This window comes from Gymnodraco acuticeps, unplaced genomic scaffold, assembly GCF_902827175.1.
Source record: "Gymnodraco acuticeps unplaced genomic scaffold, fGymAcu1.1, whole genome shotgun sequence".
Taxonomy (NCBI): domain Eukaryota; kingdom Metazoa; phylum Chordata; class Actinopteri; order Perciformes; family Bathydraconidae; genus Gymnodraco; species Gymnodraco acuticeps.
Window position 1 is genome coordinate 799,521 of NW_022990391.1, and position 15,611 is coordinate 815,131.

Consider the following 15,611-nt stretch of genomic DNA (forward strand, 5'->3'; position numbering starts at 1 on the left):
TTCTTCCTGAAAAAAATAAGCGTTAATAAATAAATGAGTAATATAAAGGCATCAACAGGTCCGCTCAGCAGGACTCCGAATAACTACAGAGAGCAGGGTTATTAATGTGCAGTGCAGGTGTGTGTGGAACAGGAACACACTGCTGCTGCTCTGGCAGAGATAACTGTGTCTTTTAGTAGTAGAAGTAGATCAGCGAACATATCTGCAAACCCAAACTCCATAAAAACTCTCTGCAGTGACTGACACAGTCGATCCAGATCTATCAGCTGTCGCTGTCATCACAAACGGAAGTCGCTTAACGTGACGTCTCATTGCTCTTAAAACACATCTCCTTTCTTCCTCTCTCTTCAAGTGGTGGGAGCACCGGGAGGGACTAAGACTCAAGTGAGGGGGGCAGGGATGTAAGTTAAGCGACTTGTACCCCCATGGATGTATAATAAGAACATGTACCCCCGGACTGACGGGGACTGTGCGCTTAAACAAACTCCAGGAGATGGCAGTAGTGATGGCGAGATGAAGCCTTATGAAGCTTTGAAGCTTTCCAGCCTTCGCAAAAGGGTTCATCTCATGAGGCTTCATCATGGGCTTCATTTGAACACAAACCCCCTGTTGGTCAAAGTGTGTAAAACAGGCAGATTGGACTATCTCATACCGAGTTCCCAATGAGTAAAGCCTTAGAATAACTCTAAACAACGAACATTACATATTTTCATGTTAACAATATTGTTTTTATTCCAGTTGAATGATTGTGATTGAAAAGCCTAAGGAGGCTGGTACACATTGCAAAGAGGGATTTGTATTCCTTAATAATATTCGTAAACGTAACCATGTTGTAGCCTGAGAAAGGCTAAACCATATCAACGACTACATTTATTAACTACATTATCTCATTTAGCTGTAGCTTTTATAAACAACAAAAAAGACGTATTGTTCAGTCGTTGAACCAGGGACCCTGCGGTCGTGAGTCAACTGCTTTCCAGCTGAGCCACGGCACACATGATGAATTTCACCGAAAACACTGCAATATATTTATTCATGTTTTTATTCCGACATTTATTTATGCTTGTATCCGTTTATGACATGTTCCGACCTCTATATAAGTGAGGGTCTGAGCTCTTTTAATTCCATCGTGTCACCAGCGGGCCCGGGTACAGGAAGGGTAATATGGTTCTTATTATACATCCATGGGTATTATGAGCGTTGTGGTTCAACCGATCTGAATCGCTTCCTGAAGCAGTCACGTGGTATCGACAGGCAGCGAGGCTTCGTTTGTCATCGGTGACGTCACTGGCCCAACACGATACAAGCCTTGATACAAGCTTCACAAAAAGCTTCGGGGATTACTCGACACACGCTCCGAAGCCTCGGCGCAATACGTAACATCACTAGATGGCAGTACTGCAACACGAAGAAAAGCTGTAGAGGAAGTGACGGAATTACGTTGGGTAACTTCCTGTACACACTCAGGGTCCGGTCCGTTCCGCAAATCGTCCGCTGTTCTGGTTTAGAAGGCCAAATAGCAACATTTCGGTAAGTTCAAACCATTTAAATGCATTCATGTTATTTCTTTCCAATTGAATTGAAAGAAAATTGAATAGTGAATGTTTTATTATTTATATTGAAATGATTATAATTACCCTTCATTCACCTTACACGACCTTTGAGCAAAAGTCCTTGACAGTCAGAGCTCTCGCTTCTTACGTCGACGTTAGCTAACCGGTGAGCTTTACCCTTCACTCACTAAACACACACAGTCTGACTAAACTCACCGTCTGATCCACTTATTGCCCACTAAACTGCTGGGATTAACTGCCCGATGTCACTGGGTTATTCTGTGTGTGCTTTGCAAAATACTGTAGACTAACATCAGCTAAACATTGGACATGTTACGTAAGTTAGCTAGCAATATTTGCATCAGGGTAAGCTGAGGTCAATGATTCCCGGTTTAAGTGTATGTATAGTTCTGTGCCTCAGAATATGACTTTGTACAAAGTAAGACAATGCTATCACGTTAGCAGCTGAGAAACGCTAAGGTTACACCATCGCTCAGAGCAGGCCATATTTATGAGGGTCTTTTTGAGTGAGTGTTTAGGATAGATGGAGTATCCTTCGGACTAAAGGCTACAGTAACGGTTAACATAAACTAGGGTTCTGATGATAACCCAATGTAGAACAATGTCACCGTTAAGTGTCTGTCAGAATCAACCTAGCGCTGTTTGGATTCTGACAGACATCTGGGAGAAGAGAGACACTGTTAACCAGGGGCGGATCTAGAAAAATATTCATGGGGTGGCAAGAGGGTGGCAGGAGAATTTCAGGGGTGGCATCCCCTGGCAGAAGTATATGCTGATTTAATCGCAATCAATCAATGTTAACTTGGAAAGCCACAATATTAATATGTTAACTCAATAACATTTGGTGACATTATTGTGGCACATCAGTAAAGCCTTACATATAAATATATAAGGTGGCAGACATAATTTCATGAATTTTAACTGAACAATACCAGGGGTACCAAATGTATGCAGACTGCTGCAATAAGTACATTAATTAACTGTCTCATCGATGTTTGTCTGAATGAATATGATACTATTAACAATCATATTATTCCTATCAGCTGTCAATCACTGTTATGATTCACATATTCAGTGTTATTATTAAATAAACTATATTTGTTGGAGGAGATAATGATGAATGTTCCTCAAGATGCTTGCTCACCCTCCTTCAAATTTGAAAGACAAGTAATTACTATCATATATCAAAAGAACAGTTCAGCGCCCCACAACTTCATTGCAAACAGTTACAACCTTGACTTTACATCAGAAAGAACAAACATTAAAGAAGTGACTAACTGCATCAGTTAGGGTTAAAAACGTGTATTCAGCTAAAACATCGCTGCAGTTATTATCCAGTGGAAGGTCCTTACCTACTGGCCTAGTTCAATCAAAGTGGTTACTTTCTGTTGGCTGGGCAGTGAAGTTTTACACACCGTCTGATTTGACTTTCTCAGGACTTCAAACAGTTTTTTGGGGGCAGAACCCCTCAAAGACGAAAAATGTTATACACACGTAAGGTCATCATTTTAACAGTTTATTATTCTCATCGACTCATCCGTGAGCAGAGCATCAAGTTGGCATGCCTATAACAGCTGAATGTGGCGATTACCATCTTGATCAGCAAAACGCCTCACAAACGATTTAAAGCTATGGTGCGTTTTGATTCAATGCTGAGTACAGCCAAACTTGACAGGCTCTTCTCTGTCATTGTAGACCGCAAACAGTATTTGTGTTGGGTAACCTATGGTAGGGCTAACCCATACAGTGGTGGGGCTCAAGTCAGTATTTGCAATGTAATTACATACCCGCTCCCCTTGACAGTGAAACGCCACGCGTGAGGTTCAGATTATTTCCCTGTCTCAATCCAAATTGAACTGTATGAAATAAAAAGGCACATTTGTGTTGTAGTAAATAAAAAGGACGACCTGGAGCCAATCCTGCAATTTCCCCACAAGTGAAAGAGTTGACGTGCTGAAAACCCAACCCCTGCAGGGGGGTCTGGGGGGATTCTCCCCCAGGAGATTTTTTGAAATACTAACATAAAATACACATTCTGGTACTCTCTTGAGAAGACAAATAAATACATCTATTACTCCACGACATATTTAAAAAAATGAATGGTATTTCGTTTTGTGTTACTTTGTTCTGAAAGCTGAACCTGCTGCTCCTCACAGAGAGAAGAGGGAAGAGGCTGTGAATTACTTTACATTGTGGATAAGGGTGGATAGCCCCCATTGTTCTGTGTGTCAACATGAAAGACAGCCCACACACCTATCAATCATCAAACCGTGGGGTCTGATTTCATTACGTGTTGATTTCTATCAACACGTAATGTTGTATTGATGTATCGGGACTTCCTGCAACAACACCACGCCGTTATCTTGATTCTGATTGGCCAGAAGACATTATCAAAGATGTTCTATTGGGAAGACGATCACTACGTGACAAAAGTTTTCAAAGCCGTTTCTGGTCTTCGGTATTTCCAGACAAGTGGCTGCTGAAATCAATCTTACTAACTGCTGTCTGTGCAATTTACTCCGCGAGTTGGCGGACTTTATTTTGCTTACCTTAACATCATTTTTCATGGTGGGGCTAAGCCATTTCTCGGTATGGCTGTAGCCTACCCCAGCCATACCCTGACCCTGACCCAAATACCTCATTCCTTCCGTCTACTTGGATCCGAAATGCTTCTCGTTTTGCGCTGTCCCCCGTTCAAATGAAATCGCCGCCAATCATATTTCCACGCTTGCGCCAGGGAGGGGAGGGGTTACAAGGCTCGCGTCTTGTGCTGCATTCACTTGCACTCGGACATTAGAGATTTTCTCTCATAAATGTCCGATGAGCCACAACTTTTCTTTCAAAACAAAGCTGCCAACTGGGGTGGCAGCTGGGGTGGCAAGGCATTTTTCTGAGGTGGCAGCTGCCACCCCGTGCCACCCTGTAGAACCGCCACTGCTGTTAACCTCTAACACGTAGAAACTGTTATCCTTCAAGTATATTATATAATTTATATAAGTATACGATAATGCTTCCATGCTTTTTCTGCACTGTTTCTCATCAGTAATGTGTGTGATTTCAGCGTTGAAGACGTGATGGCTGCAACCCTGCGTTCCCTTTACTCTGTGTCAAGGCCAGGTAAGAGTCTCTTCCTCCCCCCTCTAACCCTAACCCCCCCCCCAAGGAAACAGTACCAGTGCAACCAGCATGGTCGTAGTCCAACTATAACTTAAATAAATTAGATAGTTTGGAAATGACACAACTCAAGTTGTAAAGTAATATAGGTGTGTCAATAATATAATCCATTTCAGATTGAAAAATAGATCTGCCTGCTATAAGCAAATGGCCATAGACCGGAAGTTATGTCTTTGTCACAGTGACATGTTGTAAAACACATTAGACCTTTCTCGACTCCCCTCCTCGAGACTTAGTCCCGCCCACAGGAGATGCGAGCGGAGGACTGAGGAGGGGAACCGAGGAGAGAGGAGGGGAAGCAGCAGGCGGTTAGAGAAATGAGAACTCCTCTCCTCTGAGCGGTCATTTTAAAGAGACGTCCATTAATGATGACAGGAGGCACAGCAGCCCTCTGTCTGATGGACAGATGTGTTCATGACCACTTATTTATTTACTTTGATTCATTCACAGTGCGGTATAATGAGACAATAACAGGCTGCAGATGAGGACAGAATGTAGTATAAGTTCTCATGAACACAGTTCTGCCCATCAGACAGAGTGTTGCTGTGCCTCCTGTCACCATTAGCATGCAGAGCTGTCATTGGTTGAGATCAGTCCAGCCGTGCGTCAAGTCTCTTTTAAACATCACTGTTGCCGGAAATACATCCCCAGAGGATACATCAGTGTCCTCGGTGATAGCTCCTCCAGAGACTCTCCTCCATGCTCCATCTTCGGTGTGCATTTAGAGAAATGAGATGTCCTTCATTACGGCGCGCTGAAATCGAGTCCGGGTCACTACCGGAGGACCGAGGAGGCGGAACTTAGAGACATGAGAAAGGGCTCTTGAGAGCTTTGTAGCATCCTTTAGTTGTCTAGTCACTGAGATCTTAATGATTATTCAATTTTTCCTTTCAGGCACTTTTGTGGCCAGCCATAATCTAACGAGGTCTTTCGGTGTGTCCTCACAAAGAGAAGGGTTCAGTAAGTAACACAACGTGTGTGTGTGTGTGTGTGTGTGTGTGTGTGTGTGTGTGTGTGTGTGTGTGTGTGTGTGTGTGTGTGTGTGTGGTGTGTGTGTGTGTGTGTGTGTGTGTGTGTGTGTGTGTGTGTGTGTGTGTGGTGTGTGTGTGTGTGTGTGTGTGTGTGTGTGTGTGTGTGTGTGTGTGTGTGTGTGTGTGTGTGTGTGTGTGTGTGTGTGTGTGTGTGTGTGTGTGTGTGTGTGTGTGTGTGTGTGTGTGTGTGTGTGTGTGTGTGTGTGTGTGTGTGTGTGTGTGTGTGTGTGTGTGTGTGTGTGTGTGTGTGTGTGTGTGTGTGTGTGTTTGTGTGTGTGTGTGTGTGTGTGTGTGTGTGTGTGTGTGTGTGTGTGTGTGTGTGTGTGTGTGTGTGTGTGTGTGTGTGTGTGTGTGTGTGTGTGTGTGTGTGTGTGTGTGTGTGTGTGTGTGTGTGTGAGTGGGGTTGTGTGTGTGATGTGTGTAGCAATCCTTCTTCGCCCCCGCGAGCGCCCCCTCTTTCCTCGCGCCTAATCAAGGTTTTTTTTGTCTTCCGCCCCCTGTTCCTTCCCGTCTCCTTTCCTCCTTCTCCTCCTTCTCTTTTCACGTCTGGGGCCTTCCTTGTCCCTAGACTCCCCAAACAGAAAAAAAACTAAAATGATATTTAAAAATAGAAGCTTAAGGGTTGTTGAGAACAATCGTTTTAATGATTTCACATTTTAAGGTTAAATCCATTCTGATTTATAGATGGAGCGATATATAAAAATCACACGTGTGTCCTTTGGGGTACAACAAAAGTAAAGAAAATACATTTTCTTCAGATTTTTTCTCATCTTTTCATTTAAACAAAGCAGACAAAAAAAGCTTCAATGGCTGGTAATCATAACCAGAGATCTTCCTTATCCTAAATATACAAAAGTCACTCTCCTCCCCCATCTTGGCACCAATCATGTCACCTTGATGCCCCGGCCACACGAGGACGAAAACGGTCGTTTGCGTTACTGTTTAGTGTCATATAGACCATTCGGCCACACGAGGACGACCGAATACGGCACTAAACGACTGAGGAAACGACAACGGGACCCAAGGTGGATAGAACGGCATACGCAACGCTCTGGGGGGTCCAACGGCTCCGTGGGTGCGCCCTATACGATCATTTTCTGATAGTGATTGCGCAATAGCAATAGCCCCGCCTCTCCCCACCTCTGCTGCTCACCTCCGCGTACCCCGCGCCATTGCTGATGTGTTTCGCCACCAACAACAACAACAATGGCGGATCGCAGAGTTGCTATCGTGCTCCGGACGCTACTGACCATGCTACAGTTCTTTGTGCAACATCTACAGCAGACTTACACATCCGGGGGGGATCTTACTCGCTGCTTTTGTGGATATGTACTGCAGCTTCAGCGATCATTTTCTGATAATGATTGCGCAATAGCCCCGCCTCTCCCCACCTCTGCTGCTCACCCCCGCGTCAAAGTAAACTGCACACTGAATTCAGATTATTTATCTTTCTCTCGATATGGACATAAACGCGAGTGAAGTCTAATCTGACAGGACGGAGACACCTCTCAAACTACCTAGTTATAAATATGTTTATTTTTACTGTCGGCCGGGTCACTCATTACTGGATCAGCTGCTGCATGAAACAGACACTGGCGCTGTCTGAAGAGAGGGAGGAAAAAGAGAGGCTCCGTGTATTTTATTATTATATTATATAGAGTCGTTATTCATTTGTTTTAAAGCTCAATAAATAACAAAGAAGACCTTTGACCGGCACTTTTATAATTTTGTCGGAAGGTTTAAACTTTAATTCACGTTGACTGGCGAAAAACTCTGCCCGGTTCCCTCGGCCCCCACCGCGGAGAATAAACAGAAGGGCAACCATGACAACCATGCTTCTTCGCTGCTTTTGTGGAGGAAGTTACAGCGCCACGTACAGGCTCCTGCATATGTACTGCAGCTTCTCCAGCGGTTGGAGCTAAACGGAGCTGTCTCGTGTGGACAGACACTATCCGGATAACTATTGCGTGTGGACGGAAGCTTGTTTGCGGTTGCGTTTGCGTTAATCCTATGCGTTTAGCCGTTTTCGTCCTCGTGTGGCCGGGGTCTGAGAAGCAGCTGGGTAGGCCATATTGTGATAAGGCAAGAGAAAGCATGAATCTTGAGATTACACGAGATTAGCTGCTGCAGGACGGGTATTGCAGAATCTCTACCGATGTACTCATTTCTAGCAGTTCTAGGAATATAGGTTCATGTCACACTACCCTAATTGCAGCAACTTGCAAAGGTTACAAAGCTTCTGGCCATGGCAACGTAATGGATAGCATTATTTTAATAATGAAAAATGTTAATCCAATTCCACACAATTATGTTCTATCAGTCGCTGATTGTTAATTTTTCAAATCGTAATAAAGCTGCTTCACCTGGTCTTGGCCTTAGCTTAGCATGTAGCATCCTGATTTGTTTCTGAAGGAGAAGCTTTCAGAGCCAGAATAATGGGAAGGAGCTAGGGCAATACTTCAATTGATCATCTTTCAATGGTATTGTATTGTGAAATCATAAATTGAGATATGCAGTTTCTCAATTGCGTCATCTAAAAGGATAATAACAAGCACATTCTAACTCAAATTTCTCAAAAATAAAATGTCTCTGTAAATAAGGTAATATTTGTAACTATTTGATCAATCTGATGGAGAACGTATAAGTATACACAGTATAAGCAGCTCACCTGTTGTGTTTGTGTGTGCAGAGTATGTCAATGCCAAAGACATCCCCACAGACATGAAGTCCATCACAGACCGGGCGGCTCAGACTCTGCTGTGGACGGAGCTCTTCAGAGGTCAGCTCAGCATGGTCATATTTTAAAATGTCTCCTGTGAAGGTTAATGCATGTACACAGTTAATGTGGTCGAATGGAGCTGTTTTCCACAGATCTGCTATCTGTCCCTGTGATCTGTGTCAGTTTGACGGATGTTCTCTTCTCATTCAAACATGACTGATTGTGTTGTGATGTCAGGTCTTGGCATGACAATGAGCTACCTGTTTAGAGAGCCCGCCACCATCAACTACCCGTTTGAGAAGGGGGCCCCTGTCCCCCCGCTTCAGAGGAGAACACGCACTGCGCAGGTGAGGATGACCCCCTTGTTTTTTTTATTGCAAGGTCATTGTCAACTGCTAGCTTAAAGCTATGTGCGGCATTCAGGGCATTAGCATAGCAGCAAAGAACTACGTGCTATGTAAAGCTAATGGTATCCCTCTGCACTGCACTCATTGGGCGGTTAGCTTTTATAATGACCTCCCAACACAAAACGTACTTTTGGAACCAGATGGATTGAATTTGTTAAGCTTATTGGCCAAAGCTTAGAATGACATTTTTCTTAATTTGTCTTTGGAGTCATAGCACAGTCCATAACAGCTTAACAGTCTTTGTGATGATGTTACACCAGGTATCCTTCAGGAGAGGAGCGCTGCATCGCCTGCAAGCTGTGTGAAGCCATTTGCCCTGCACAGGTACGCACGCACGCACACACACACACGCACACACACACACACACACACACACACACACACACACTCTCCCAGATCAAAGAATAGCTCTATCAGTGCGTCTCTTTGTTTCTGACCATGTGTATGTGCAGGCCATCACCATCGAAGCAGAGACTCGTGCTGACGGCAGCAGGAGGACGACTCGCTACGACATCGACATGACCAAATGCATCTACTGCGGCTTCTGTCAGGAGGCATGTCCTGTGGATGCCATCGTAGAGGTGTGTGTGTAATCCTGACGATGTGTGACACACAGGGTGTCAGCATGTTTAGACGAATAGACTGCAGATTGCATGATAGTAGGAAAGTCCTTTAAATAATATTAATAACTTGGATTTATATAGCGCCTTTCACGAAAGCCAAGGACGCTTTAAACAGTCATTGTTTTTGTTTATTAGCATGATATGGATTTGGTATTGAGAATCTTGGAATTTCACTGCTATTGATAAATTAGAGAATACCTTAATTCGTCCCATAGAGGGGAACATAAAAGAGGCTCTGCATTTGACCCCTCCTAGTGTTAGGAGCAGTGGGCTGCCATTATGTCCGGCACCCCGGGGAGCAGTGTAGGGAACGCTGCCTTGCTCAGGGACACCTCGGTAGCACTTGGTCTTTCTAGGGACTTGAACCGACGACCTTCTGATTCCAAGCAAGTCCCTACGGACACTTCTGGTAACATGACTCCCCTCAGTGATCACAATCAGGAGACACGGTTTTCTTTTCTTTATGTTGATTCCATTCCAAATTAAAGTTAATTTATTGCCATGTCCCAAAGGAAAGGGGCAGGGTGAACAATGGACTATGGAGGGAGAACAACAGACTGTGGAGGGAGAACAACAGACTATGGAGGGAGAACAACAGACTGTGGAGGGAGAACAACAGACTATGGAGGGAGAACAACAGACTATGGAGGGAGAACAACAGACTATGGAGGGAGAAACAAACAGACTATGGAGGGAGAACACAGACTGTGGAGGGAGAACAACAGACTTGGAGGGAGAACCACAGACTATGGAGGGGAGAACAACAGACTATGGAGGGAGAATACAGACTATGGAGGGAGAACAACAGACTATGGAGGGAGAACAACAGACTATGGAGGGAGAACAACAGACTATGGAGGGAGAACAACAGACTATGGAGGGAGAACAACAGACTATGGAGGGAGAACAACAGACTATGGAGGGAGAACAACAGACTATGGAGGGAGAACAACAGACTATGGAGGGAGAACAACAGACTATGGAGGGAGAACAACAGACTGTGGAGGGAGAACACAGACTATGGAGGGAGAACAACAGACTATGGAGGGAGAACAACAGACTATGGAGGGAGAACACAGACTATGGAGGGAGAACAACAGACTATGGAGGGAGAACAACAGACTATGACTATGGAGGGAGAACAACAGACTATGGAGGGAGAACAACAGACTATTGGAGGGAGAACAACCGACTGTGGATGGAGAACAACAGACTGTGGAGGGTGAACAACAGACTGTGGAGGGTGAACACAGACTGTGGAGGGTGAAACAACAGACTGTGGAGGGTGAACAACAGACTGTGGAGGGAGAACAACAGACTATGGAGGGAGAACAACAGACTATGGAGGGAGAACAACAGACTGTGGAGGGAGAACAACAGACTGTGGAGGGTGAACAACAGACTGTGGAGGGTGAACAACAGACTGTGGAGGGTGAACAACAGACTGTGGAGGGAGAACAACAGACTGTGGAGGGAGAACAACAGACTATGGAGGGAGAACAACAGACTATGGAGGGAGAACAACAGACTGTGGAGGGAGAACAACAGACTGTGGAGGGTGAACAACAGACTATGGAGGGAGAACAACAGACTATGGAGGGTGAACAACAGACTATGGAGGGTAATTGACCCAAATTGACAACTAGGGTTGGGTACCGAACTCCGGTTCCGATACAGGGCGGGTCGGGAAATGTAGCGAGCACAGGACCAGGGTTGGGAAGCAAAACCCGGTTCCAAATAAGAACAAATAATAATTGTCCAGTACGGGGATTAATAAGAGTTGTTAGGACAGGAGTCGCTCTCTCTCTCTTTCTCAATGAATTCCTTTCATTAAGCTTTATTGGCATGATGTCAGGGGAACAATATTGCCAGAGCGTCAAGGATAATACAATTCAATAGTGAAATGATGAGAGAGGGAAAAAAATGAATTCATTAGGTAAACTAAAGTAGATAAATATATGTAAAAAAAACTAGGGCCGGGACTTTAACACGCGTTAATTAAGATTAATTAATTACACAAAAATTAACGCGTTAAAAAAAGGAACGCATTTTAATCGCACTTATTTTGCACCGCGGACGTTTCTCACTGGATGAGTTTGAGGCGTACCGATTATACTGGAGCACCAACTAACGTTCATGACTTTCAGACAACAACAAACCACAGTGAACAACAGTGGGAAATGTTGTTTAAAAAAAACGGACGGATGGAAGCGTCGATAAGAGCACGGTTGTGTGCAAATTATGCAAAAATGAATTCGCATATCACCGCAGCACATCAAGCCTCAAGTATCACCTCAATGCAAAACATATAGCAGCTAGCGTGGGAAGCTAGCGTGGACGTTAGCCTCTTTTATCGCGTTCACACCAAAAAGAGCCGGTACTAAAATTAGTTCATGAGAACCTTTTTTACCCCCACGAAAGTCCCTGCTAGAGAGCAGAGAGCTGCTAGAGAGCAGGGACTTTCGTACGGCTCTCTTGTGAGAAAAGAGCTATATTTCTGATTGGCTGGGCGGATTGCAAACCACGCCCCGTAAAACTCCCAAAAAGTTTTGTGAAGCTGCCATTTTATTATCCTCGCATTAGCATTATTAGCATTAGCCCAGCGCAGAAACGCAGAGAGACTAACTTATGGCAACACAAAATAAAACATGGGAGCGGTGGAGATGAGGAGATGTCGGCGTTCTGGCGATTTACTCGGAAGGCTTCAGTAGAAGCTGCTGGGAGTCCCAGCAGCTTCTACTGAAGCCAGTCCCCAACTCCGGGGACTTCCGTCCGGGGACTTTGGGCGGCAGTATACGACGTGAAGTGGTTTGCTGCCTGCCAGTAAACCCAATGCAGAAGAAGAAGAAGTGACGTCAGCGGCTTCATTTGCCTAATCCACCCCCAGGTTCAAAGAGTTCTCATGAACTAATTCTCATGAACCTTTGTGGGAAAAGTACTGGCGGTGTGAATGCGCCTAATGGTATACTAAAATCCATGTGAAAAAAATTGCTTCTCACTGTTCTTAGGTCAAATATTTATATGTGATTAAAAATGCGATTAATTTCGATTAATTAATTACAAAGCCTCTAATTAATTAGATTAATTTTTTTAATCAAGTCCCGGCCCTAAAAAAAAACCAATAAGCTTTGTGTGTCCTCTCTCTCGCTCTCTCTATCTACAGAGCGGCGCCGCTGCCCGTTAAACAGCTTCATCTTTATCAACCTATCTTATGTTCTTTCTCTAACACTTAATGAAAGTTATTAGTTTTAAGCATTTTAGTTCCTTTGTAGTTATTATTGACCACCATTACCTCTATGAAGTAAGGCAGCCTGTGTCCTCGCGCTGTCCTCACATCCCGGACTGTGAGCCAGACTCGGAGGAGCACAGGGATGTCAGTATTGTTTATGAAGCAGGGTATAGAAAGTGCATTCTTTAAAATGAAAATACTATGTATTGACTTTAACAACCAGTGAAGCAGTTGGGCATCTGTCAGATATGTATTGCAGGACATGTGTTGGACAGGCTGTGTTTGTTTGGACTTTGTGTCCCACAGGCAGGTTGCAGTGTAACATCAGAGGAGGTTGGACATTCTCAAATTGCACCACTGCAGAGATTATTTGTATATAATAGTATTCAATAATAACAACCAAATGAAAGTGTATGAAGTGATTTGTAAATATTATAGATAATATTTGCTTGTCAGTGTATTTTGAAATGCAACAGCTATAGTCACTACATTGACTTTTAACATTACAACTGTGTACTTTGATGATTGATGTTAGCCTCATTAGCATCATTAGCTGTGATGATGTGTTTCATACATTGATCTCCGTCCTCTCTGTGGAGCCTGAAGACACAGATATTTTCTTTTACCATTTTCTATCGAAGTAAAGGAATTCATAACTTTGGATCTGTTTTGTTGTTTGACATGCAATACACGAAACAGCAGCTTTTAGTAGGCAGTATAAAAAAGGTTTTCCGCTTGGCACCAGCTCTTTGTTTTCACCACCAAGTGGGCAGGGCCGTCATTTTGCCAGGCCGTGACCAAGCACTATTGTAGGACTGTTTAAATGATGGTTTACTGTGATTTTGCATGTTATGGTCCTCATCCTTGCCTCTGACCCCCCTCTCTTCCTTTTATTCCTGCTCCGACCTCTGACTTTCCCCCCCCCCTCCTATTTCTCCAGGGTCCTAATTTTGAGTTTTCCACTGAAACTCACGAAGAACTGCTGTACAACAAGGAGAAGCTCCTCAACAACGGAGACAAGTGGGAGGCCGAGATAGCTGCCAACATACAAGCTGATTACCTTTACCGATAGAGCCCCCCCACACACTCACACACAGAAGTTAGCACTTCATAACACACTCATACATCCATTCTGTACATACTGTAAGAAGACAGACTCGGCTGTGGATGAGCTCAGGGTTGGAATCTAGTTTGCAGAGCATCTTTTATTTCACACCAACATCACCATGCCAGCCCCTCATGTGTTGAGTATACTTTGAATGTCTCTTGTTTTACCATGTCATTGTTTAGATTGCATATTTATTATAAAATGGCTGTCTGTGTGATACCTCAGCATGGTCCAGTCCTTCATGTGGGGGTCTGAAGCTGTGGCAGTGTCAGTGCTGTACACTGATAACAGACTGCTGATGTCCCATACAAGTATACACAAGTTAGTGTTATGATCTTGGATGTCAGTGCAGAGTGTTTTGGCTGTTTCCCACCCTGACTCAAAAATAAAGTTAAGTGAAAAACATATATTGTGTCGATCGTTCTTCTTTACCTTGCAAAATAAATGTACAACAGTCCACCACATGTAAAGGTCTACAAACTGATCAGACCCCCTCTGAGAGCGGGACTGTGACTGCTGCCTCCAGCTGGGTTATGTCCTTCATCGAGCCTTTCATGTCTCAAAGGTCAATGTGTAAAGGTCAATGTTAGGGGGGTTACTTAGTGTAAAGTTATCTGATTGGTAAATTAAATTAGTTTAGCTCTACAAAGTACAAGTTACAGAAAAGGCTCAAAGACCTTGACAACTAATTATTTTTGATAAAAGTTTGTTTGGAAGAATTAACAAAAAGAGGTATTTACTAGGGATTGTAACGATAAAAAAACTCACGGTACGATAACATCGCGATAAAAAGTCCACGGTACGATATTTATCGCGATATTGAAAAATAAAGAATTTTTTTTAATTTTTTCTTTTCTTTATTAAATAATCAATCTGATTTGTGCAGCATTTTAGTAGGATAGTAGTATTTTAAAGTGTCAACAATATAATAATCAGACCCTGCAATAGAATAAATCAAGTTTCACTTTAGTTTTTCAAGTAACTCAACTCTAACTCACTCACTCAGCACTCTTTGGGATAATCCAGTCCAAATAAATCGGCTATGCAGCGATTTAAGAGGTTCAAACACGGAGGATTGTTCTCTCAGCGCTGTAAATTAAATGTCCCTTAACTTTCCCCTTAACTGCCGAATCGGATGCTCTGAATCGGAAGCCAACTTCAGCGTCGTAAGGCCAACAGCATTGCGCAAAGACGCACACTTATCGCAAATACATACACAAATAAACTACTTTTGAAACATGGTGTGCGTGGCAGCACAAACACTGGTAAATCACGAGCAAGTACACTGGTTAAGGACGGCAGCTTCCTCATCGCTGCACTCGGAGATAAATAGTAGAGACGATGAACTGCTGTTAGTTCTATGATGGCATTGTGCATATGTCGTGAGAGGTGTACGTTGCTGTGTGGGGAATGCTTTCCATTATTGTGGCCAACTCTGCATCTTTGTGCAGCGTATACTCAAACAGCGACAGGAAGAGCCCACTGCCTGAGTCGGACATGCTGTGGAGTGAATCGTGGTCACCTCTGAGACTGCGGTCAACTCAGCCGTCTCTCGCATTTGCTTGGTCAAATGAGCAGCGCTTCATTTTTGAGTGCACGATTAATAGCGTCTTACGGTAATCGCCGAGAAGCGGCGCTGATGGTAGTACACGAGTTGATGTTATATTTGATCAATCAATCAATGATATTTGATGAGGAATAAAATCATTTTTAGCCATAAGTTCTTAAAAATTGGTACTGTTGGAA

The 15,611-nt window shown here is 43.7% G+C and overlaps 1 protein-coding gene across 1 annotated transcript; it reads left to right on the plus strand.

The window, feature by feature from the left end:
* Positions 1–1,295: 1,295 nt before the first annotated feature.
* On the plus strand, positions 1,296–14,272 carry ndufs8a (NADH:ubiquinone oxidoreductase core subunit S8a). Its single transcript, XM_034224522.1, is given in 9 exon segments — positions 1,296–1,530; positions 4,636–4,691; positions 5,643–5,708; positions 8,469–8,558; positions 8,736–8,800; positions 8,802–8,845; positions 9,166–9,229; positions 9,358–9,486; positions 13,698–14,272. Coding segments are annotated over 8 exon segments (633 nt in total). The 5' UTR covers positions 1,296–1,530; positions 4,636–4,648; the 3' UTR covers positions 13,830–14,272.
* Positions 14,273–15,611: the final 1,339 nt, after the last annotated feature.